The sequence below is a fragment of the Suncus etruscus genome, chromosome 4 (genome assembly GCF_024139225.1).
Source record: "Suncus etruscus isolate mSunEtr1 chromosome 4, mSunEtr1.pri.cur, whole genome shotgun sequence".
NCBI classification, from domain to species: domain Eukaryota; kingdom Metazoa; phylum Chordata; class Mammalia; order Eulipotyphla; family Soricidae; genus Suncus; species Suncus etruscus.
Genome location: NC_064851.1, coordinates 39,108,811 through 39,135,357, shown reverse-complemented (window position 1 = coordinate 39,135,357; position 26,547 = coordinate 39,108,811). Strand labels below are relative to the sequence as shown.

The 26,547-nt window shown below is 36.6% G+C and overlaps 1 protein-coding gene and 1 non-coding gene across 2 annotated transcripts in view; one reads left to right on the top strand and one right to left on the bottom strand.

Annotated features, from left to right (window-relative positions):
• The window catches only part of CLCA2 (chloride channel accessory 2), a 35,087-nt gene extending 30,877 nt beyond the window's left edge, over positions 1-4,210 (bottom strand). Inside the window, exons 1-2 of the mRNA XM_049771245.1 lie at positions 4,025-4,210; positions 3,018-3,155 (exon numbers count right to left, since the gene is read on the bottom strand). Coding sequence (XP_049627202.1) covers positions 3,018-3,155; positions 4,025-4,210 — 324 coding nt within the window. The remainder of the gene's footprint in view (positions 1-3,017; positions 3,156-4,024) is intronic.
• Positions 4,211-24,749: 20,539 nt separating this feature from the next.
• On the top strand, positions 24,750-24,821 carry TRNAE-UUC (transfer RNA glutamic acid (anticodon UUC)). The gene has a single exon. It is a non-coding gene; the product is annotated as a tRNA-Glu (tRNA).
• The last annotated feature ends 1,726 nt before the right edge of the window (positions 24,822-26,547 follow it).

Here is a 26,547-nt window from a genome sequence, read left to right as displayed (position 1 = left end):
CCAAACACAATCATGTATGTAATCAAGGTGTTTAAATAAAATAAAAAAAGAATTTTAAATTATATTAAATTAAACCACAATTAAGTATTTTCAAAAACACTTTCAAAAACATCTATATTTTAAAATCTTTTTTTCTTTTTTCTTTCTTTTAATTTTTTTAAAATCTTAAAAAATTCTATAGAGCTTACTTTTGACCTTCTTATTTTCCAGATTAAGATTTTGACAATTGTAATGAGAGAAATAGAATGCCTGCTTCAAATACAGGCAAGGGGTAGGGGAAGAGGGAAATGGGGGGCATTGGTGGTGGGAATGTTGCACCGGTGAAGAAGGGGTGTTCTTTTTTATAACTAAAATCTAACTTAAACATGTTTGTAATCCTGGTGCTTAAATAATGATATAAAATGTTAGGCAACAGTATACTTAAATGTTAAGTAGGATGTACAAAAAATTTAATTAATTAAAAAATAAAACAGTTTCTCCTAACTATGGCATACATACACAATGGAATACTACTCAGTTATAAAAAAAGATGAAAATGTTGAAGCCAGAGCATTAGCACAGCAGAAAGAGAAAAAAATTACCACTGAACTTCTAAATTATAAAATCCCATATAATGTAATTTAAATGTGCAGAAGTGAGCATTTGCACAGCACTCATAACTATACTTATGCTTAATTCTGGGATGTACACCAGGTCTCACCCCACCTCCAGAGAAGCCTGAACTCTCTCTTGCATGTGTTAATCTCTCTCTCTCTTCTTTTTTCTTCCCATCCTGTTCTTCCAAATAAAATGTATTTTTAACTTCAAAAAAGTTAATTTTTTAAAAATAGATATCTAAAATAATACATATAATTACCAGTATATAGTAGATGTATAATGTTGTGTGTGATTGTGCATAATTCAACAAGGAATATAGTAAGTGAATATTTTTATTATTGTTGTTCATTTTTAACTTACTTCTACATATTTTAATTTTATTTTACAATGCACATGAATTACTTTTAAAATATTTATTTTTAGAAGATAAAATTTCAAGTTAAGAATTTTGCAAGGCTGATTTCCAAAAGGTCTACACACAACTTGTTCTTGGATAGTCTGCACTTGAACTAAACATTCGTCTTTTTGTTTGTTTTTGGGTCACAACTGGTGTTCTCAGCAAAATAGCCTGGAAATCACATGGGGTACTTGGGAATCAAGCCCTAGTTGGGTGCAGACAATGCATGTACCTTAATAACGGTACTCTATCCCACCCCTAAAATGTCAGTCTTAAGTCTTAAAACTTGTCCATAATCAAAATGAATAAAGTATGCATGGGACAGAAAGAGTGCTTGGACTGACAATATAATGACAATCGACAATACTATTTTCAGTTTCTGCCTCTTACACTTTCTCTTTCTTTTTTATCCCCCCCAAATATACACATTTCTTTAATTTCTATCTAAATAAAGCAGTACAAGAGCTACCTTGCTTACCTGTGAGTTCTTTTCTATGTCTAGCACTACCCTTGAACATAATGGTCATTGAACAAGTGCTTGCTCAATGAACAAACTTTAAGAGTTAAAGGGATATGTAAATAATTTGTGTAAAGAGCTCACAATCATTATTCTTTACTTTAATATGGAAAAATTTCTATTTTTGTTATAGTTATTTATTTCTCTCTTTCAAGTTCAGGAGTACCACACCATTTCGCTGTGGTTGTCTGTAATATGTGTTCCACTGAAGACCAAAATGATTAATTTAAATGTTAAGTATAGTTAGAACTTAGTAGTGAAAAGAGTATGGGTATTTTAATCAAATAGATAATAAAGTAAATTATGGCTCTGTGATTTACTAGCTGTTTGATTTAGCATAAAATTCTTACCTCATTTGTACCTGTTTCCTTATTTATTATAAATACATATAGAGTGCTCAGCATTTGGTGAAAACTGAATAAACTCTAGCTCACCTCCCAGTTTATTCCAGTTCCTCTCTTTCTTCTCTTCCTGCCCCCAAGCATTGTTAAATACTGTCTGATTGTCAAAAATCAAATGTTTTTAAGATGCTAAGGGCTTCTTTCAATTCTTCTGAACCCTAGAGTGAAGGGTGGGGTGCTATGGAGTTTGGTATACTGTTCTATTACTGAAAGAATGACAACTACAAAGAAGAACTAATTAAAACTATCTTAAGACATTTCGTAGCAAATGACAGAGTAAGAGGAAATTGAATGTCTAGCTCTTCATTTGAGCTTCACTTAGAAATTTATTTATTTATTTGTTGTTGTTTTTTGGGTCACACCTGGCAGCGCTCAGGGGTTACTCCTGGCTCTGTGCTCAGAATTCATTCCTGGCAGGCATGGGGGACCATATGGGATGCCAGGATTCGAACCACCATTCTTTTGCATGCAAGGCAAATGCTTTGCCTCCAGGCTATCTCTCTGGCCCTGAACACTTAGAAATCTTGAACACACTCCTTTGCTGAAAGCCTTGAGCTAATTTTTTAATGTGTCTGCTTTTTACTCTTCTGGTAGCTCTGAGAGCTCTTATTCACAGTAATTTTAAACAACCATTTGCCAAAAGTTATACATCTATTTTGAGTACTGCAGATCAGAATGGGCAAAAATATTATCATGGATGCATAGTTTAGATATAAAATTTTTATTAGAGACTCTTTAATGTAAATTCGTTTTTTGGTGTGAAAAGGGAAATTAATCATTCTACCCACCCTTCTTATAGTGTATTCCTCTGAAATAGTGTTTCTGACTTGGGTTCATGTTCAGTTCTGTTCATTTACATTCCGGCAGGAAAAAACAATCATTTCTGTATTTGCATTGGTGGCTTATGTTACTGTCTGTAGTTGCATGTGTATGGCCCCCAACAAGATGGGAAATGAAGATATACATAATTGAAATTGTTGCCGTCACATATCAAATTCAGGTAGGAGAAACCTCGCATAGCAAAAAATTTCAGAAAGGAAACAAAATCATTTCCAGAATTCATGGTATTTCAGGTTGTTCTATATAAGCTGATATTAGTAATTACCTTCTCATATGATTCTTGTTTTACCTTGCTGTAATTATTAGCTTTCCATGTAGTGGGGATTAATATCTTTATACTTCTGAAAAACACTCTTCTCTTGGTAGCATTGAATAGGTAAAAAGAAGCTTCAGTTATCATCTCCTATATCCAAATGAAAGACAAGTTTATTTTTATCACTTTTATATGCTTTTCTTGATTATAGTTAAATAAATCGTAATAAAATCAATTTTAAAATCTTTTAAAAGATGTCATTTCATAGAACAGCTTTAGACTTTGGATGAACTTAGAGCACTATGAGCCAGCTAAATAGTTCTTTCAGCAAAATAAAATTTAAAAGGCTGACTGGGAGAGATTTTAGAACATTGACTCTAGTGTCTGGATTGCCTCTCCAAATTTCCCAATTTTGTGAAAAGCTTTTAAGTTTCTATGGAACATCTATCTATGGGCATGCTCAATGCCACACTTATGATAGTACAGATGCCACTATGGTCACATAAAAGAAGGCTCAAAATAATGAAGCTATGAGCTCCCTGGGCATATTATAATGAAATATTCAATCACATCACAGAACATTTTAGTTAAAAGGATCTTTCTCTTTAGCATGCGATCCAGACTTTTTCTGTCTGTCTGAAAACCTCAACCTCAGAATGAAATTCAGCAACACAAATTGGACAAATACAATCATGTTTATCTACCAAATATCTGGTCCTTGTTGCTACAATTTCCCTGGTTGCTCACCCCTCCCCAATCAATGTAGTTAAATACAAAAGCTAAAACTAGTAGACAATTAGAAACACTTGAAACAATAGTAGGCCAAGGCTCTGTGAGTTGAGGCTAAACAGAGTTAAGAGTACAAACTAGCTTAGGTACAATTATAACCGTTAGTGCTATCTTGAAGAGATGCTGCTCTCTGAATCACTCAAATATAAATTAGGCAATGGTGTTACGTCTTTCAAGGCTGCAGTTTGGTCTAAGGGAATTAAGATTTTAACTGCCTACTTGCTACTTACCTTAATGTTTGGGATGAGGTTCTGGTCCTCTGGTACCTGAGGATTGATTGCAATAAGCAATCCTTCATATCCATTGTCTTGAAGCTGCACGTTGGTTCCCAGGGATAAAAATTCTGCATTTAAGACCACTAAGAGAGTCACAAACTTCAGGCTGCAAACAGACCCTGCAACGCATCTACAGGTCATCTTGTGGAGAAGCCTCTTATTTATTTATAGAGGTCCTGCTTGGAGCTTTGTACCAAGCTGTCAATGAGATGGTAGAGCATTTCTTTCTGAACTTGGAAAGTCTTAGATTTTTCGATCAAGAAGGAGCCTTATTAGCAAAATCTGGGTGGTTCTTTTTGAGACTTGCCTCTACAAGTCTTGTCTCTGTAGTCAGTGCTGTACTTGCCTATTCTATGGCTGAGCTTTCTCCTAAATCGTGGTTGAGCAAGAAATTTTCCTCCCTTTACATTTGCAATCCTCTCAGGAAGAAAAGATGAATAAGAAAAAGAATTGTAAATAAAGAAGGCCTGGCACAAGAAAATTTTGTCCTTTTACATTTTCAGACCTTCTCAGGAAGAAAAGATGAGTAAGACAAAAGGGGTGTGAATGAAGAAGACTGACAGGCTGAACTGGAAACCAGAGAAGTGGAATTATTCATCCACTTTCAACAAAAAATAGAGAATAGAGAAATCCATGATGGTGTTTTTCTCTATGTCCTTGATAGCCTTCTCCATAAATTGGCTCAGCTACTTGCATTCTGGTCATTTTCATTTGTTACAAGATTCCATTTCTTCTTTTAAAGATTTAGAAATTCATTATGTAACTCTATTCCCTAGGTCCTTGGGTCCAGCAATCTGGGTGAGCTCCCAGCTGAAACCTCAGGGAAAGTATCAGATATTCCCTTGGGACAGGCAAGTGCCAGGAACTTGGATGCCTGTGCAATCCACAGAGGCTCTTCCCTCTGCCCTCACTGACCCTTTTCCCAGGACCAGGGATAAGAGCACATTTCTCTTTAAGTGACTCTCTACAGAAAGCAGAACCATGTTTCAGTGAACCTCCCATTTTTCTGCACCTAAGTCAGCACGTGGTAGAGAGTAGATTTCATGAATGTTATGACTGATAACAATTTAATTACAATGTACTCTAATTATAACATCTGAGAACAATAATTATGTAATTTTTTCAATTGTATTGAGATATCATTGACTACTGCATTGCTTAATTTTAAGGTAAAGATAAAAGGACAACCACAGTAACTTTAGTTAATATCTATTATGTCTTGTAGCTGTAAGGAATGATACTATAATGTTGCTACAACATGGATGGAAATGGAAGATTATGTTAAATAAAGTAAGCCAAAAGAAGTAGGATAAATACAGAATTATATAACATATATCATATATAAGTCATAACATATGTGTTATATAAAAGTTATAATATATGTTATTAAGCACTTATAATATAACTTAATACTTATAAGTATATATTATAATGCTTTTTATGTATAATATATACTTATATAATTTATATGTGGTATTTAGAATAATTGCATAAAGACTAATCGTTTCAACATGGATGGAACTGGAAGATGTTATGTTAAATGAAGTAAGCCAGAAGAAGGATAAATACAAAATGATACAACTTATATGTTACATATATGTTACATTGTAACATATATAAATGATATGTTATAAATGTCTTACATAACATATATTATACATCTTAAATGTGGTATTTAGAATAATTGCATGAAGAAATGCAATGGCTTAAATGGGGGTTGTCAAGAACATTCTAGGCCCCAGAGTATAGTGAAGAGAAGGGAAGAAATTGAGTAGAGGAGGAGAAACACAAATATGATAGGATGGAGGACAGTGGTTGGGGGTTTTAGGTGTTTTGGTGGTGACAGAACTAAATACCCAAGCCAGAGTCAACAACAATAAAATCATGAGACCCAAACCATAACAACCAAAATAAAAAACCAGGACTGTTAATTTGGCAGGCTCGAGGGTAGGTGGTGGTGGCAAGGGAGGCAGTCTGGGAATATTGGTAGAGGAAGGTTGACATTGGTGGTAGAATTGGTCCTGAAACATTGATCGTCTAAAACCCAACTATGAATAACTTTATAAATAAATCACAATGGTTTAAATAAAAGTTTTAAAAAATTTATTATATCTTATAGATTTAAAAGCTTATTTTTCCTGAACAAAGGAATGCAAAAGTGTATTCCCTTAACAGCATCTTGTATCCCACAAAGGAGGGTTCACTATAGTTTCACTCCTAGTAAATGTCCATGTTATATCTCTCATGCTTATTTCTCTTACCTTGTGCCTTTTCACCACATTAAATTCTCCTCCCCTTCCCACTCTGGTAATCATAAAGCTGATTTATTTCTCCTTTTTAAGGCTTGGGTTTTCTTCTAGACTGTTAAAAACATTACACTTAAAAGTTAGATTATGCAATACTTATCTTTGTATGGTTTACTACAACACTGCACTCAAAGTCTAGTCATATAATCCCAAATGGCAGGATTTCTTTATATTTTTTTAAACTTTCAAAAAATTAGACATGTAAAATTAATGTTTAAGTGAAGAGTTAGGATCAAATCATCTTATTCAAGAAAAAGCAGTAAGCAAAATTCGAAAGGGGGCAGAAATATCTTGCATGTCTCCAAAAGACCAGAGTTTTAGTGATTATGAGCCAGAAGAGAATAGAACAAGATATGGTATGGAAACTGAGTGAATAGGACTCTTGCCTTGCACTAAGCTTACACGAGTTCCTCCCTGACACCACATATGGTTCTCTGAGCATCCTTAGGAATGATCCCAAGTGCAGAGCCAGGAGTAAGCCAGGAGCATTGATAGGTGTGATGTATGATACTGTTAGGGAGGAGAATGACCAAGCAAAAAAGGCTTCATCTCTGCTCCAGCAAGAATCTCACCATTAAATTTCCTTCCTTCACTGATCATCTTCAAGAAAAGGCAATGCCATCTTTCTATCAAAATTCTGACTCTTGTGAAACAGATTCGGTACCTATCTACCCTGAAAAACAATCATAATAATAGTAAGTAGCCCTTACTGTGCTTATGTTCTATGATCTTCATTTTATAAAATAGGTATTGCTGCCACCTCTATTTTACAAATGAGAGATTTGGGTTTAAACAAGTTCAATAATCTATGATTCTTACAGATCAACTCAAAGAATTGTTAACTAGTATAGTAATGTGCTTAGAACCATCTTAGCATATGGTAAATGCCATCTAAATATTAGCTAATCCTATTATTATTATTATTACCATCTGATGGTAATAATTTTCTTCCTTCCATGCATATTTCCTTCTCTTTAACTGCTCTTTGGCAGACATTGGAGATAACAGTGAGCAAGGTTCACATCCTGCTACACAGAGCTTGCAACCTAACAAGGGGGACAAATAAGTGATAATTTGTTTAATAGTTAAGCCCTAGAGCCATTGTAACCCATTACTGTGCAAAAAGGACTTTTGGGAAGATTTCCCAAGTATTTATGTGGAGCGTTTAAGATGAGACCAATGGAATGAGCAGAAGTCAACCAAGAAAGAATGGATGAGGGGAGGAGGAGATTTTAACTGCATTACCCTGGAGCTCAAAGGTTGCACAGAATTCAAGAAAGGGGAAACAAAGAGATGTAACATGGAGTGAATTATTTTATTGCTATGTTTCTTGCTCCTTACTTGGTTTTGCTTCAAATTCCTCTTCTGGCCTGTAAACCTGGTGTGACCTTAATTAAAACAAAATTCTCTCATAATTTCACAGCATCAGATACCTCATCTCTGAGCGATGATTATGGAGACAATGTTAAAATCATATATCCTGCTTTATTATCTGCTTCCTGCTGGAGGATATAATTATAAGAAATATCTGTTTTGATCTATATGTAAGAAAGGAACTCTGTTTGTTTTTATCACTACCTCCTCAGCTCATAGTTTAGAGAGCTCTCAATAAGTAGTTGTTTGTGGAGGGCTGAGCAATAGTACATGGGTAGGGCACTTGCCTTGTATATATGATTGACCTGGGTTTAATTCCTAGCACTCGATCAGGTCCACCAAGACCTGCCAGGAGTAATCCCTGAGCACAGCCAGGTGTGGCCCTCTCAATAAAAAAGCTAAATATTTTGGACAAATGATGGACAGATGGAGTCAGGAGGAAAACTAATCACAAAGGAAGTGTCTATTAGAATATGGAGGTGCTCTTACTTGGTCTTTTTACTGTCTCACTTCAAGAAGGCTTGCTTCTACTGTAGAGTAGTTATTGACCTAGCACACTCATGACAGATAGAACTTGATACTATCACTCTCCTATGTCTGGAGAAGAATGGGAATGTCGCTGGTTGCAACTCAGAGCAACACTTGTGGATGCTGCATCTTGCCGGAGGAATTTCCCCACTCTTCCCTGTGCCTATAGAGTAGAAGCCCAGAGCAGTGGCAACTCCCAAGACTGACTCACCAAGCAGAGGAACAAAAACTTAATTTCAATGTTTCTCAGCAACTTCTTTTCATATGCCAATTATCTCTGATCTTAAAACAACATCATTTTTACCTGCAAAGCAGTTTGTTTAAATTTTTAATCCAACCACACTGCGAGAGTAGCTTTTCAACGAACTGAATACTTTTTTTTTTTTGCTTCTTTGCTTTGTTTTTTTTGGGCCACATCTGGCAGTGCTCAGGGCTAATTCCTGTCAGTGCACTCAGGAATCACTCCTAGTTGTGCTTCCTTGAGGAACCATTTTGGATGCTGGGGTTCCAATCCAGGTCAGCTGCCTGCAAGGCAAGCACCTTACTTGCTCCAGCCCCTGGCATAGCTAATTTGTGTTTCCATAAACCTGTATGTAATTTTTTTCCACTGGCTGGAAGGACTTGCTTTATCTCCACTTGTTCTTACTATCTGTTATAAGATTTTAGGGAAATGAATGTACCTTCATAAAAATAACCATATATTGAACACACTTGTCCAATCTCATTTGGGTTAAACCCAAATGAAATCAGACTGCTTGTCCTGAAGAACAGACTGTCTCCTTTTATTTCCTCAGACCTAAACTTAAATCTGAGATCTGATCATCCAAAGGGATTTTGCTTTTCTCTTTTGGACTTCCCAGAACTCTGTTACCCACCCTTTCTCTGATTTTGGGTTGGGAGTTAACTTCACCTATTTAAAGTTTTTTCCTAAGACTTCTATTCTAACACGCTTTAGAAGCTATTTTAACTTCAGCAACCAGTCCTAAAGCCAGGCTAGCTACAAATTGCACAATCTTCTATCTGACACAGATCACCCACCAGGAGACAAAACTACAAAGCAAGGAAAAAAACTGATGGACTAAAAAGTCATTCCCGAGCAGCTTTCACTTCTGATAAAGTGTGACATTTGCCACAAAAAAAGAATAATTTGTACTTTGATTAAAAAATACTTGCTTCTCCTATGTATAGATGATCTGATATCAGAGAAATAAAAGACTTGAAGTGAATAAAAAGTGCAAGTGAAATGTCCAAGCATTTCCTTCAGTGTTACAAACTCTAGGAATCTGAGGAATCTGTTCCACTTTTATCTACCTTCAAGAAAATAAGTGATTCAATTTCAGTAACTAAAGAATTAAAAACACATCTTTGTTTATTGTCTGCATCTGCAGTTTATATAGCCCCAGAAAACCTCTCTATTTCATTCCATTCATGCAAACTACAAGCAGAGTCATGACCAAAATGAGTAAGACATGAAACTAGAGAAGCCAGAAGATTTGAAAGATTTCTAGAAAGCCAGAGATATTTCTCGAGAAAAAAAGGAACATTGAATAGGGGTGCTCAGGAGATTCAGACACCCATCAGAGATTCTCAGATCAACCTGGCTGGGGGTTCATTGCAAAAACTTGAGGATGTGATGTGGCTCAATCCCTGTGGCACTGGGATTATCTGGGCCACCCTCGCATTGCTGAGGACCTCCAGGACCTGACCTGGTTAGGAGGACCTATATTGCAGAGAATTGAGACCAGATTGGATTTATTTACTGTTCTATCTCCCTTCCCCAAACCTGATATTTCTCTCAGCTCTTCAGTAATCCCATTTAGAAGAAAAATGTCTTATACACTGTATACAGCACAAGTGAACCACTTGAGTTTTGTAATGTTTATTATATAAATAAAAATAGAAGTAAACAATTATAAACACCAAGAATGTAAATAATCAAGTGCTTGTCAAGGACCCAGATGGAACAGTTGCATCTCTTTTATCACATTTTCTTCTAAATTACACTCTTTTTCAGAATTAAGAAACAAAAACAGTGTCTGAAAATCAATGAGTGTTTGGGGACCTAACCCCATGATGCATCAGAGAATTCAGACTCTGTTTCTGGTGCCTAAGCCTCCCCCCGCAATCTTTCAACTACAGGATTTTTGCCATTAATATTAAAACTTCTTTCATCTCACTATGGCAATAACTCTGCAGATGATTTGTGATCACAAAAATCCTTTAAAATTCTAAAATGAGTGGAAATTATGATCTACTTTAATAAAATCCAAATATAAAAATGGGAGAGTACAGAATATTTCTATTTATAAAAATATGCATAATACAGCCTCCTGTAAAATATTATTATATTCAGGTAGTATGTCGCTGAATAAAAGAAATTATCTTTATTAATACTTATTATTTTACAGAAAAAAACACTGGATAAAAATAAACTTTAGAGAATTCAGGTAAATGTCTAGGAGTATCACTAGTTAGTATGTAAGTTTCATTTCTATTTTGTTAAGGATTCTACACACTGAATTCTTTTTTTTGTATTTTATTTAAACACTTGGATTACATTCATGATTGTGTTTGGTTTTTAGTCATGTAAAGAACACCACCCATCACCAGTGCAACATTCCCATCACCAATGTCCCACTGACTTCTATACAGAAATTGGTCAAAAAGAGGGGCAAATTAAAAATTTAAAAGCCAGTGAGCCCTTCTTGAAAGGGACACATGTTTTTAGCTTGTTTTTAATCTCCTAAACCCAACTCTTATTCACAAACTCTTATTTTCTTTTCTTTGGCTTGCAGATAAGCTGGAGTGTGCCTTTTAACAATCCATGAGAGAATATATTGATTGCCTTAGTCCACATTACTCTGCAAACCATGCTTTCTAAAATTGTGCTTCCCTGTTATCTTTTCTCTCTGAATACTGCACATCTTTTGACTATGTAGACAGAGATGCACATAATGACACATGGTATGCTGCTACTGGAGATGGTTGGAATTATCTGTGAAAGGAGAAATTCTGAGGAATGTGGAAAAATGGTGTGGTTTCAGTGGTTTCAGTCATCCTTTTTGTAAGCCTCAATCTGGTTGTGTTTAAAACAGATAAAGGGCTTTGGAGGTCTTTACAGCTATTATGAATCATGTCATTTTTCGTTATTTCGTTATTTTCCTTTTTCCTTGTTCCTCAGAGTCTTAGCTTTGATTAATATCAGTCTTCTGGCCTGTGGAAATCCAATGCCCTTCCTGAGTTTCAGCAATTATTTGGTTACTTGACTCTCAGAACTCCCATTTTCCAGACTCATATTTGCTGCTTCTGTACTTTACTGTGTTTTCTCAAACGCAGTATTTGTAGCAATTTTATTTTTACAAAGAAATTTATACGCAATGCCTTTGCAATTAACTTAAACTTTAATTGTTTGTAAAGGTAACTAATAAGTCAGCTGGAGATACCATATAGAGAATAGAGTACTTTCTATGCATGCAGTTGACTTAGGTTGATTCCCAGCACCACATATAGTCTCTTGAGGGTAAGCCCAGGACAGAGCTGGATGTGACCCCAAAACATAAAAAATATTGAAGAACAATATTTAAGGGGTACAAAGGACATACCGAGTGATACTTGTCCAGCTGTGGCTTGCTCCGTTGCTGCAATGCCTGGAACTTGCCAGGCCACCTATGTGGTGGTCTAGAGGTTATGCAGTACTAGGAATTGAATGGGGTCAGATGCTCCTAATCCCTATGCTATCTCTCTGTTCTAAACAAAACAAAACAATCTAGAGATAGTGACATTCTTTAACAAATTTCCCGGGTTTTCCTGGGTCTCCACATTAAGCCAGACTTTGCTGTCTTGAGAAGTCATCATTTCTTTTCTCTATTTTCAAAAAACAAACCAACTGGTCAATTGTAACAAAATTCCTGCCTAATTTAGTACAGAGCCAGTGCTCCATTTCTGGCAACCTCTATAATACTCAGAAACCAGGCAGGGTGGGGAGATTCGAAGTGCTTCCCTTCAAGTGCATTTAAGAAGTATTGTTCATGAGAGGAATTCTGATCAAGAAGAGGTTTTGTTTGTTTGTTTTAATAATTTTATTCCATTTGTTTAATTTTATTTTTTATTTATTTTGGGGGGGGAGGGGCACACCCGGTGACACTCAGGGGTTACTCCTGGCTATGCACTCAGAAATCGCTCCTGGCTTGGGGGACCATATGGGACACCAGGGAATCAAACCGCCATCTGTTCTCAGCTAGCGCCAGAAAGGCAGACACCTTTCTACTCCGTGCCACCGTTCCAGCCTCTCAAGAAGAGTTTTTAAAGACAATTCTGGTTGAGTTATTCTCTTCCCCATGTTTTTCAGAGTAACTCCAGCTCATCTCTCTTATAAATACCAAGTGAAGTGTAATGAGTCATTCTTTGGGAGTTGGGTTGAGGTTTGGTTACCCCACAGTTCCCAGAAGGGCAAGGGATATTCCAGACCTCCTATCTGGGGAGGATAGGAGAAGTTGGTCCAGTAGTAAATTCCCGTAAGAACTATTCCACACAGATATGGAGGTTATATTCACCCACACTATTAACCCACACTCCAGTCCCTCCACCACATGGAACCACAAGCCTAAAAGGCAACTCACTCCTAAGCTCTCCAAAGCCCCACCCCAGGAGGAGGGGAAAAAGCCAGATGAAAGGCAATGGGAAAACAAGACCAACAGAAAATAATTAAGATAGAAATGGGAACTATTTGATACAAATGGGAACTATTTCAAAGACCTCAATTTACCTCATATTTCCCCCTTTCTAATTCTTTAAAATTAAAATAGAATAAAAAATAAGTAATAGATCCTGAAAAGACAAGGGAAAAACTAATCTAAATGAATTACAACAATTTGCATAGGTGCAACAAAAATAAAAATGTAAAGGAAAAAACATTAGGCCTAAAAACAGGGTGTTCTTACCCATAAACATGAATCAAGGCACCAACTACAGTCTCCACACAAAATGATTTCACAATCCCCAAAGTACATTCTGTTAAGTTCTCAAAAAGTCTTCCTTTGTAGACCAGATGACAAAGCCGGAATTCAGAGATCCTGGATCTGGTAGTTATGAAGATCTTATGAAGCAATTGGAGAGTCACATGGTTATCAACAGTTAGAAATCTTAGGAGGAGATGTAAGGAAGTCTGCTTTGCAGGCAAGATGAAGTAAAGAAGTCCACTTAGCAGGAAAGATGAAGTTTATTTTCAGGTCATATTCAGGGTGTCACGAAAGTCCATTTTAGGGCACCATGAAAGTATTTACTCTCTTGTCACTCTTTTTTTTTTGTGACATGTCATTACATTCTTTACATTTCTATTTACCCTTTAGCTGAAATAGCCAAGGCCCCCATATTTTCCCATGTTATATAGAACCCGACACTGTATCTTGATCCCAGTTTTCTTTTGTAATCCAATACTGTAATTATCTCAAGTGTTGTGGCTAGACCAACTTGAAAGTTTTGGTATTGGTCTGTCTTTGATCTTTCTTATTACTCATCAATTTATTTGAGGTCTCTATCTAGATTATTTCTCTCTCCACAAAAGTCTCAGGAGCAAGTTACAAAAATAATTAGTATGTTTGACTTCACAGTGACAGCAGACTTGTCAAAAGCAAAGCCTTCCCCTCTCCCCCCCCCCCCCCCGCAATAAAGCACATATAAACCAAGTACATGTCACAGAGAACTCTCACCAACTCTCAGCCAGTTTTGCCAGAGAGACACATGAAAGTGATGGCTGTAGTTCATAATTAAAGGAGTGGAGACTGATCAGTGAAGGGTCACTCGTATGGCAATCATCCTTGCTCTAGTTGACTTGACTCAGGTAGAGGAGGGCTGAGATAGTTGGAAATAGCATCCCTTAACAACAGTCAGATTCCAGATGAGAATGAAAGACTGTCCTGCTGGCATAACAGAGTTCTGGGGAGAAAATGAAAAAGAAAAATGGCCAGAGAGTTCAGATTTCCAAGCCCTCACTTGAGGCTGGCTCACACATTAGGGAGCAAAGAGGTAGAAAACTAATATACAGACACTAGTAGAAGTCTGGAGTGGTCTCAATGTCAGAAGGGCAATCTGAAGTTCTCCATATGCTTGTTTGTTACCTTTTCTGTCTTCAAAGCCACATGGTGGACAATGGTGATGCCCCACCCAACTTCACATTGCCTCCCTACCCAGTCATAGTGATAAAACAAAGAATTCCAACATCAAAGCCACAGCACCACCTGCAGGAAAATAAAAGAAGCAAACCTGAATTTGTAAACAGGAAAATTTAACTGGTAATTATAAAAATAAAATTTTATAGAAAATGACAAGACACCAGAAGAAAAATAAGAAGATAGAGAACTAGAGGAGGTAACAACAACAACAACAAAAAAAACAAACAACAACAAGAATAACTTTAACATTTGTTGAAGTTAAAAATTCAATTAAATAGAAAAGTGCTTAAAATTTAATTTTTTTTAAAGTGCTCCAAGAGCACAAGAATGGGGGCCAGAGAAATAATTCAGCACTTAGGTTACTTGCCTTGTACTGGGCTAACCTGGATTTGATCTCTAGTACCATATATAGTCCTCTGAGCACTGCCAGGAGTAATCCCTGAATGCAGTCATAACATTGCTGTACATAGCCCCCAAACTAAACAAACAAAAAAACATACAAAAAGAAAAAAGAGCACAGCAATTTTTAAGCAACTAGACTGAAGATGTCAAAATCATCAGATAAAGTGTCTGAATATAAATAGTATATTTGAATAAAATTCAAACTAATATGGGAAACAAAGTAGTAGACTCACTGTAGAAAAAAATCAGAAAACAAATAAGAAATTATAGCAAAAACACAATTGAAAAAGTAGAAGTAAATAAAATTTAGGAAAAGTGTGACACCCTATAAAAAATATCCTACTGTTAGAAGAAAAAATATGTGTGTGTGTGTGTGTGTGTGTATATATATATATATATATATATATATATATATATATATATATACACACACATATATATATATCAGGGTAGTGAGAATTGCATATATGAAAAGACAAAGGAGCAGACATCATATTCAAGGAAACTTTAGCTAAGAGTTTTCAAGATCTTAAAAACAATAACCACATATATGTGGAAAATTGATATAACATCTAAATTTCTGAATTAAGAGCAACATTCTTTGGCACTTCATTGTGTGCAATTATAAAAAGTATAAAAAGGGTGCTATGGTAAAGAAAAAGACAATAGAAAGGTATTTTATCAGGTTTTTATGAGATTTTTCAGCAGAAATCCTATAGTCTAGAAGGGAGTAGAAAGACATAATCATACAATAAAAAGATAATAAATATAACCTAAGAGTATATAGTCCTTAAAAGCTATTATAAAATTATAATATGTAAATAAACGTTTTTTCAGACAAAAAAATCTAATAGAGTTAATCATCACTTGATCTACTATACAGGCAATATCCAAAGGAATTGTGATACATTAAATAAAGAAATAACTCCAGAGAGATACAGTGGTGCTTGCCTTGCAAGCAGCCGATCCAGGACCAAAGGTGGTTGGTTCGAATCCTGGTGTCCCATATGGTCCCCCGTGCCTGCCAGGAGCTATTTCTGAGCAGACAGCCAGGAGTAACCCCTGACCATCGCCGGGTATGGCCCAAAAAACAAAACAAAAAACAAAAACAAAAACAAAAAAACTAGAAATAACACGAAGCCTTGATCAAAGTGCTATGGTAGTAGTAATAAAAAATATGAGACAACATAAAAAGGAAAAAAGAAAAGACACTGTCCAATCCAGTGAATTACTATCAGCAAAATATTTACTACTTTATATATAAAAAGCTGTGAGACTGGCATGATAAAATAGGAGGCAGGTTGCTTGCCTTGCATGTGTCCAATCCCAGGCACTGCATGTTTTCCCAACCAACTTGAGGAATATATTCTGAGCAGGTCCAGGAATAAGTCCTGATTCAGGGGTGGTCCCAAAATGAAATAAATTATTTAACATTTCTGCAATTCTCATGGTAACCACGAAACAAAAGTCTGCAGAACATTCAGTGTGAAAAAAATACAGAAATTGAATAGAAGATAGAAACAAATGGGGGAAACAAAAAATTAGAATATAAAATAAGCAGACCACAAAAGAATGGCAGTAAGCACCATTTATAATAATCACCTTAAATATGAACATTCTGAATTCATCATTTAAAATACAGAGTATGAATTAAAAGAAAAAATATCCTAGATACAAGTCTTACTTTATATATGGATAGACTATAAATATTCATCTAACAAAAATATAAAAAACAGTGGTTGCCAAACCCAAGTAAAACAATGGTCAACATAGTAATTAATTGTAAGGATTTATATACAGTGATAGAGCCTACAAACCAAAAAAAAAAAAAAACTAGCAAGGAAACAGGACATTTTATGAAATGATTTATGAGATGGTCCTAATCTGTACAAAAAATTTCAATCCAAAGCAAATGCATATGGAACATTCCCAAGGATATATCATATCTATTGGAGGAGTTGGATATTAACTAGACTTCAATGTGGTGACCATGTAGCAAGCATACACATATCAAATCATTTTTGCCTACATAGAAACATATAAAACCTTAACAAAAAGAAGATGATTGTATTTACATCCAGCATCTTTTCCAATTACAGCAATAAGAGATGAGAAATCAACACCAAGAGAAAATCAGAAAGATGTCAAATATGTGGAGACTAAGCAACATGTGCTTTGTAGTTTGCTAAATAATACCTAGCCTCTGTAAATCAGATACAAGTAGTACCCATTTCCCATATTGGTTGTCTCAGAAATGGACAGGAATACTAGTAGAGATCAATCAGAATTGATCTCAACATTCCAGGGTACATTGAAAAATATGACTTCAGTAAAGGCTTCCCTACTAAAAAAATGAATAAAATGTTTGCTTTTTTGAAGAAACTTATGGAATGCACTAATAAATTATAGAGATGTTAAAGAATAAAAGAATATAGTTTGTGATAAATGCAAATTATAAATAGATTATATTTTATATCTAGGTGCATATTGTACAAATTCAAAATATGGATATGTGTGAGAAAATGGATTTATGGTGCTTTTCTAACCATCTGTACGTTATTCTAGAGGTTATGCTCAGTTGATTGGTTAACACTAGTGAATATAATAAATACAATAACACTAGGCCTATACTAAAGAAGTTTGAGTTGATCAAATTTCTTGATTTAGAAAATTGAATTAAAAGACTTATGATTATAAATACATCAGAATAGATTTTTTATATGTGTGCCAATACCTACCTTCAAATTTATTCCGAAGAAATCTCCTCGGAGCAAAGGATGTTTCTTCACTAATATATTGATAGAATATTGAAGAGAGGAATACTATAATCCTTTAAAAAGTTAGTTATTGGAGTTTGGGGGTAAAAATATTTAGCTGTTGATTTTTTTAGCCCAAGAATGAAGCTGCCTTTGAACAGTATCCCTAAATTCTTAGTGATAGTAATAGGATCCCAAAGCGGTAGAAGTAGAGGAATAGTACATAGTCATCATGGATAAAGTTAATGTTTACCAAAATAGGTAGCAAAATCAGAGCAATAAATCATACTTATTTCACTGAAAGGGATATTTAACAATGAATACATGATCAAAATGCTTCTAAGTTGAAATAGACAATTTACTGAGTTCCTACTTGGAGAATTGGATTTTATCACATTATAAAGATTTACATTTTACCACTTACTACTTGATTAATGACGATTATAATAAGAATACCTTTCATAATTAGAAGTCTCTGGAACTACCTTTTTTTGTTTGTTTTTTTAGGCCACACCTGGTGATGCTCAGGGGTTACTCCTGGCTATGTGCTCAGAAATTGCTCTGGCCTTGGGGGACCATAGGAGACACGACGGGGGGGGGGGGTGGGGGGGACAAACAGTGGTCTGTCCTAAGCTAGCATGGGCAAGGCAGATACCTTACTGCTCCGCGCCACCGCTCGGGCCCTTACCATTTTTTTTTTTTTTTTACAAAAAGTAGTATGATTTTTTTCCTGAGAAGATGCAGAAATTAGCATCACCATCAAAGCCTTGAAAGATGCAGGATAGTGAGAGTCTCACAACAATGTGAAATACAAGAATCCAATCTAACTTTCTGTTGATCTATGTAGATGAATGTCATCTAAAATGTTAATCTATATGTAATAATTTTATCATACAAAAAAGTATAATGCATGCAGTTATTATATTAATATCACTCTTGACACAAATATATTTTGTTGTTGTTGTTGTTGTTGTTTTTGGGCCACACCCTTTGACGCTTAGGGTCACTTCTGGCTATGCTCTCAGAAATCGCTCCTGGCTTGGGGGACCATATGGGACACCAGGGGCTCGAACCACTGTCAGTCCTAGGCTAGTGCTTGCAAGGCAGACGCCTCACCGCTAGTGCCACCGCTCTGGCCCCCAACACAAATATCTTTTAATTACATGAATCTGCTAAAGTTATTTGCTTTCATATGGAAATGAAATTTTTTTCTTCCCTTCTTTCTTCAAGAGCTACATTAAGTTCAAATTCTGTGTCTTAATTCAAATGTAAGGATCACAATCATCATTGTTTACTATATATATAATATTGAGAGTATAGAGTTATAAAAGGATTCAACAGGAAAGAAAGGAAGTCTGTTAGCATAGTACAGAAACAAGAAATAAATTTCTGCCTAAAAAGGAATTAGGTACCTGAGATCAGCAGCCTTATCTGCTGTATTATCTCTCTAGTCTCTTCTTTTTTCTGTTTTGAGCTTAACTTACTCCCCCTTTGCTTCAAGGGAGAGTTGGAGATGTATGACTACAAGTATTATTATACAAGGAATTCTTAGAAGTTCCTTTGGTTCCTTTCACATCCTCCCTCTCATGTCACTCACATCCCCTAAAGGTGAGAAGCTTTTTCATTCCAGTCTCTTTGGCGCTGACATTTTCTCACATCACTTGTGTATCTTATTTTCTAATGGTTCTGACTTCCTCCTGTTGCCTCTGCTCAGTTGCCTTGACTCTTTCTTGCTATGCTACTAGACACCGCTGTCTGTGTCCCCTCCCCGCCAAACCTTGCAGTTTCTGCTGCGAACCTTGACCCTCTCCATCCTCTCCAGAACAAGGAGTCAATGGGAGTCCTTTCTACCTGGAAGCTCCTGCTGCACTCCTCCAAATCTCGCATCTCCAGCTGCAAAGCTTGTTGCTCCTGCCTTGACTCTAGGGAGGTGAGGGGCTTCAATTCTGGGGTGATTCTGCGTCCAGTTTTTCCCTGTGGGCCACAGCCAGAACTCCTCCCCCTGTGCCTTCACCTACCTCAAGGAAGTCTCAGAATATCCATAAGACCTTGGTATCTATGTTGGTACCTGGGCTGCCATTTGATCCCGAACGATCCTCCAAATGTTAGTGTCCAGAGTCGAAGGTCAAGACCACACAAATGAAATAAAGCAAAAAAATCTTTTTGCTGTCAACCAACAAGCTATAAACTGACTCATAAGGGCCTTCTTCAGGAGGAGTTGATCCCTTTAGGGGTCTCAAGCTAAGTTATATAGATTTAGAACCAGAAAGTTTTGACCTTTTTTGTTTGTTGTTTGTTTTTGGGTCACATCTGGCAGTCCTCAGGGGTTACTCCTGGCTCTACGCTCAGAAGTCGCTCCTGGAAGGCTCAGGGGACCATATAGGATGCCGGGATTCGAACCACTATCCTTCTGCATGCAAGGCAAGCACCCTACCTCCATGCTATTTCTCTGGGCCCAGGAAGTTTTGACCTTTAAGTTGATTGGTTGTTGTCTATGGCATTTCTAGGGTGTTTCATCATGTCCTTTTATCATATCCTTAGGTATCTAGTGTAGTATATTTTGTTCTGACTTGGGTTTTGTGTCATTATTGTTGCGATAGAAATTTAGCCTTGTTAGCCTTAAATGGAAACTTAACATTGGTTTGACAAAATGGAGTCCCTTCTGCTCTAGGCTTCACACTATCACTTCGGCCCCTAAACATGTATTTCTATTTTTAATATTTAGCCATGCATCCTGAACACAAGGATCAAATTTGTCTCTTTATTTAGAAGTCTTTAAGCTACTAATGGTTGTCTAAGTGCAACCCAATATAGATATTCCTCCTGAAATCTGCATAGGGTCTCTACATAGTTCCCTAGAGAAGGGGAGCCAACTACAACCAATATCTTTAACTATGCTTAGCACAGAAATGTTTTTTAACCCTATTTCTCAACAGAAATTTGAAACTTCCTACAAGAGTGAGGAACAAAGGGTTAATCAAACAAATGAAATTAGGAGCCTGTCACAAATTGAGCCTGACAACATAGCATAAAGATAAGAGAAAGCAACTTGAGCTGAGAAAGGGAGTTAGACTAAAGTCTGCTACAGCAAGCAGAGATAAAAGAACAGGAGGCATCTTCGGCCTAATAAACAAAATGAAATTTCTTTGTTAAAATATTTTTTATTTATTTAAAGAAAAGACATCACATATTTGACATAGTTGATTATAAACACATTTTTTCCAGATAAGTGAAAGCAAAGTTATTAAAAAATGGAGATAAAAATGAAAGGGAAGAGAAATAGAGAAAAAAGAAAGAAAAGTACAGTAACCTCATTTGTGAAAATTATTTTATCGCCAATGAAGTCAAGGTTTAGTAAGATATTATTGTTATATGTCCAAATCTGAAATTGGGGTATTCCTTTAGGGATGTCAGTTTCAAACAATGAAGTTGTCCAGAAATTCAGAGATATGATACTATGAATTTTAGGGGCATATACTCAGGGGCTCCTGAAAGCAGGGCTAGTTTGAACATGGTGATTGTGTTTGTGGGCGTGGTTACAGCTGCCAGGCTTTCTAGGAAGAAAGATACAGGGGAGGGTGCCTGCACTCCAAAACAAAAGCCCTGGTGATATTGGTCCTACAACTGGTGTATATAAAGTGTGGTCAGATCGTGTCCCCACAGGGAATTGTAGAGAGTCAGTGATGAGGTAAGTTATTGGGGAAGGTGATTCTGGGTGATGGTGATGGAGCTTTGGTAGGGTGAGGGTCTGGCCTCCCCTCTCCTGAGATGGCCAGTTTGGGGCTGCATGGGCCTGTAGCCATAATCGTTCATGTCTATATTTATATCTTATTTGATAAAAGGGTTAGTCTATGGAACTGGCCTGGTTTGAACATGGTTACGGCATTTGTGGACATGGTTACCCAAAATAAAATTTCAAAAATTTCAAGCGCCCCCTCTTAGTTAAAAAATTGTGAAAAGGAAGGGCAACTTCTATTTTTTCCCTTTAGAGCCCTCCCATTTGGGAGTCCTTTCAAATCGCATTTTACAGCCAATACAATTTTACTTTCCACTAAAGTAATTTTTGTTTCCTCTTCAAGATCTTTGGAGAGCGGTATCCATGGCCTCTGAGCCTAACCTATCCACAGTAACAAAATGATCTGAAAAGGCAATAGCATATACCAATAATGTTTTCCATATATGCAATGTGACCTTCCTGCCTCACTAAAAGATGGACTCTTTTAACTTGATCATTATATTTAAGTTGGGTCTCTACTATGTTTTTCAGTAAGATGTAGCAGAAATTATTTTTGTAACTTTTGTGGCATTTGATCTGTAGGACTCTCACTCCTTGGATGCATCTGAGATGAAAAAACATACAAATGCCATATCATGAGTCACATACATAGAGTAGGAGAGATTCTAGAATCCTGATTGATCATATCAACTAAAAATATTATTTTTTGATACTCAATCTCAGCTATAATTTAGTTTTAACTTGACAAGTAGTACAATCATTATCATGTGGAACAAAACCAAAACAAAAAACACATTCCAGTTGTGTCTTCCTGATTACTTTTAAATATTTTTTTTTTTTTTTTGGTTTTTGGGCCACACCCGGTAACGCTCAGGGGTTACTCCTGGCTATGCGCTCAGAAGTCGCTCCTGGCTTGGGGGGCCATATGGGACGCCGGGGGATCGAACCGCGGTCCGTCTCCTAGGCTAGCGCAGGTAAGGCAGGCACCTTACCTCCAGCGCCACCGCCCGGCCCCACTTTTAAATATTTTAAAATTCACATTTTTATTGATGTTTCGTCAAAAAAAGAACTGAAGTCCTAAGTGAGATGCACTTTTTTAAAATTTTTATTTGACCAAAGTAGATTACAAATCTTTCACAGTAATTTTTTAGGTACATAGTGACATTGAATTATTTTTGACCCACAGATATGAACTAAATGGTTGTTTTAAGCTACTATATTAATTCTAATATCAATAGAAATCCAAACAAAACTCTTGGGATAGAACACAAGAATTCAGAGAGGGGTTCTATCACCTCTGTAAATATTTTCACAAATATGGGACATATTAGGTAAATTCAAAAATTAATTTGTTTACCTTGTTATTCCCTTGAATAAGGGCATTGAGTTACATCAAACTAGAACTAATTAAACCTTGAAAGTCAATGCTTAACACACAAGTATAATGAACACCCTTTATATTAGGTGCTCAAAATAGCTTCCTGAAATAGCTAGTAGCTGGCTGAGTTTCACTGTACAGTGCAGATACCATATTTCTTAGATATGTACATGACTTCCAAAGCAGAAAAATAAAACCTGTTAGATGTCTCAAAGTTTAGTTCTGAAACTGACCCAGTTCACTGCTTACTATTGAAATACAATGGGGGGAAGTTAATTACATTATTTTTTGTTGTATATAGGGAGGAGAATTGTTTTGAAGTAATCTTTGGAAACAATTTACCACATCACTAAATAATTCTTGGTTTTAAAATTGTTTATATTCATCAAATAACTTGTCTATTATGACATTGTTTGATATTTTTAATATTAAGTACATACTTTTAACCATAAGAAAATTATGGCTACAACCAACATGTTATAAATTATACTTAAAAATGTACCACTAATGAATTCAATGTTAAAGTCTAGAAGAATATAATGGCCACTGATATTTTCCAGGTAGTCAGGTCTAGGCTGATACTTCTGTGACAATCTCAAAAAGGAGAAGGCAGATTTCCCTTTCTGAATAAACTACAGAAGATCAACACCACCTTTGATACTCTGACAGAAAGGGCCTACTTTCACAAATTAAACATATCAAACATCTAGACCACTAAATTTGTTTCAGATCTATAAATCCTGTACACTTCAATATCTTGTAGTATAAGCCTAGGATTATCATAGGAAATCTGATAGGATAGTGACAGTAATCTACCTACCTCAGTGAGCCTGATCAATAGTACCGAAAGCTCAACTAGCACCAAACCAAGCCCACTTAAACACCGACTAATAATAACATGGTGAGATATAATCATCATTTTGAATTGACCTGTGTTAATCAAAGATTTGATCAATCCAGTTGTCTTAATGTTGTAACAAGCAATATGAAGTAATTTTGTATCTTCATGGAGGCAAGTTATGATCATGGGTGTGTAACAAGGGATACTGGTGAAGGTCTAGTGAGACTGTTGGTAGGCTTGGTATTTGAACATTTAATGCCTTAAATGACTTATTATGAACACCATGGTAAATCAGTGTCAGAATAAAAATTAGAAAGAAAAAATATTTTAAATCGGTCTTTATTTCGCGCTTTATGTTTCTTTCCTTACTCTTACTACTGCAAGGATTAGAACTCATGGTTCTCACACAAGCCAGTTAAGTGTTGTAACTCTGAGCTACATCCCTGACCTTATACATTAGATATTTAAAAATTCATGACAGGAATCTCCTGTCAATCTTACTTATCCCACTAATTTAGAAGAACAAACTTAATTGAAGACAGCTAAATTCTTGCATTGTAAATCCTTTGTAGCATTTTAAAGAAACTGCATAGTAATCCAGACTATATGACCAAGAAAATGGAAAATATGTACTATTGGTCTTTAATATAAAGTGTATGCTAGCTCTAAATCATGCAGAAAACCATGATACATTGTTTTGGGGGTGTGTATGCTGAATAATGTCTGGGCGTTGGTATTGGCAGGATTAAATTACTTTTTCTGTTAAAATAACGGAATAACGAATCAGTCTATAAAATAAATTATCTAATCAGATTGAAGGAAAAACTTGAATTGCAGAGAAGGAAAGCCATTCTTTTTTGTTTGTTTCTTGGCCACACCCGGTGACGCTCAGGGGTTACTCCTGACTTGGGAAACCATAAGGGACGCTGGGGTTCGATCCGGTCCGTCCTGGATCTGCTGCGAGTAAGGCAAACGCTCTACTGCTATGCTATCGCTTGGGCCCGGGAAAGCCATTCTTAACTTACATTGACAACTCAACTTAAACTTAAGAATGTTATATATCCATTTTTAATCAGTTTATTTGAACCACGTATGTTGGAACTCAGGTACTGTTCCTGGCTCTGTGCTCAGCAGTGACCCCTTGAGCTCAAAGAACAAAGTGCTGAGGAGCCTAGAGAAGGTTAACACTTCCCACATGGTCTAGCGGTTAGGATTCCTGGTTTTCACCCAGGCGGCCCGGGTTCGACTCCCGGTGTGGGAATGTAAAGCTTTTGGGGCCGGAACAAACCAAACCAAATAAAAAGTTGACCCTGCATGTAAGTTAAGCACTCTAACCCCCTTGCTATCTCTTAAGCCCTTATATGTTCATTCTAAAAAGGTTTTACTTTGCATTTTTGTTTCCTCTAGAATATTTTGAGGTTAGCGCTAAAATTTATGCAATTTAATTAAATTAGCTTCCCCCCCCAATTAGTTTTTTAAATTAAAAGCTTAACTTTTGCATTCAATTAATTTTCAACTTATGACACGTTAGGTGAGGATTTTAAATTGTACTGATGGAAAGGTCTGGAATTATGCTCTTACTCCACCTCCACTTGTGACCTCCCTTTTATTCTTTTTTAATAAGAAAATTGATCCAGGATTGCCAATTATACTTCGTTGATACTAAGTAGGTACTTCAATCTTTATTCCTCAGTGCTTTTTAAAAAAGCATTTGCACACTTAGTACAGTTTCATGTTCATTATTAATACATTTTTAAAATTTTAGTAAGTTGGGTCAATCAGTGATAAGGCATTGCTTAGAAAAATAAATAAAAAATTCTTTGGTCTGTTGTTCTATTTATGAACTTAGTCTGATGGCCTTAAATCAATATAAAAACTGGGCTGAGGATTTTTTTTTTAAATAAAATCTTAACCTCATTTGTTTAGGAATATATAAACCATACTAATTTCCTGTAGCACAGGTAACAGAGAACTGAAACCTAAAAGACATCGTGGAGATCACTTCTGAGATCTCTCATAAGGCCCAGGGAAGGGTGTCAGCTAAACAGCAATAAGAGACTTTAAAAAGGGGAAGATTCCTGCTGTGGCAAGCTTTAGTTTGCCAAATTTCTCCTCTAAAAAAATATCAAAAAGCGAAAGGGTTATTTCCAAAGTGCTCAAAAATTTTTAATCAGTCTGTTCCCTCTATTCCTTTTCTGGATGGTCTCAATTAAGAATTTAGGCCGCCCAAAAACAGAAACAAAAAACCAACCAAACAAAAAAGAATTTAGGTAACTAGACGCCAAGTGCTAACTTTCTATCAATGCAACAGGGGGCAAGATTTAAAAGCATTTCTCCAGAGCAACAGAAACACAAAGCCCTTCTCCAGGCCCCGCCCACTCCATTCGTTTCTGCCAATAGCATCAAGAACCAGCGCGGACTTCCGCGGGTCTGACCAATGAACGGGCTGCCTCGGCTACAAGCACGCTAAAGGGAGGGCGGGGCGGCCGTTGCCAGAGAAACAGCTCTCCGGTTACTAACTGCTTTGGTCTCACTGGAACCTAGCTGGCCACTCTTCTCTAACACGGGCATTTACAGGAATCCGCCGACGCTCCCCGCCTTCCTTCCTTCCTAGCTTCCGTCCACCGCACTGCCCACTGGGTCCGCTATCCCTTAGAGTCCGGGCTGAAGATCAAGGTATGCCTGCGGAACCGCGGAGCTTAGGCCTTTTGGCGTTTCAGACTCCCGGGGATCCTTTCTTAGAGCAGCGGCGGCGTGATGACGTCACCAGACGTGCTGACGCACGGAGTAGGCGGGGCGCGTCTTTGCGGATTGGGCTCACCGCAGGGTATCCTTACTTGGAGTTCGGGAGTCTGGGACCAGTGGGTAAAGTGTGCAAAGTGCTCGCAAACACTCAAGACCTGACGGTCCCAGCCGTGCACCTACTTTGCCCCCATTCCTTGCTGCAAAACATGTACACTGCCACTGTTATGGTGGGTGTGCAGTAC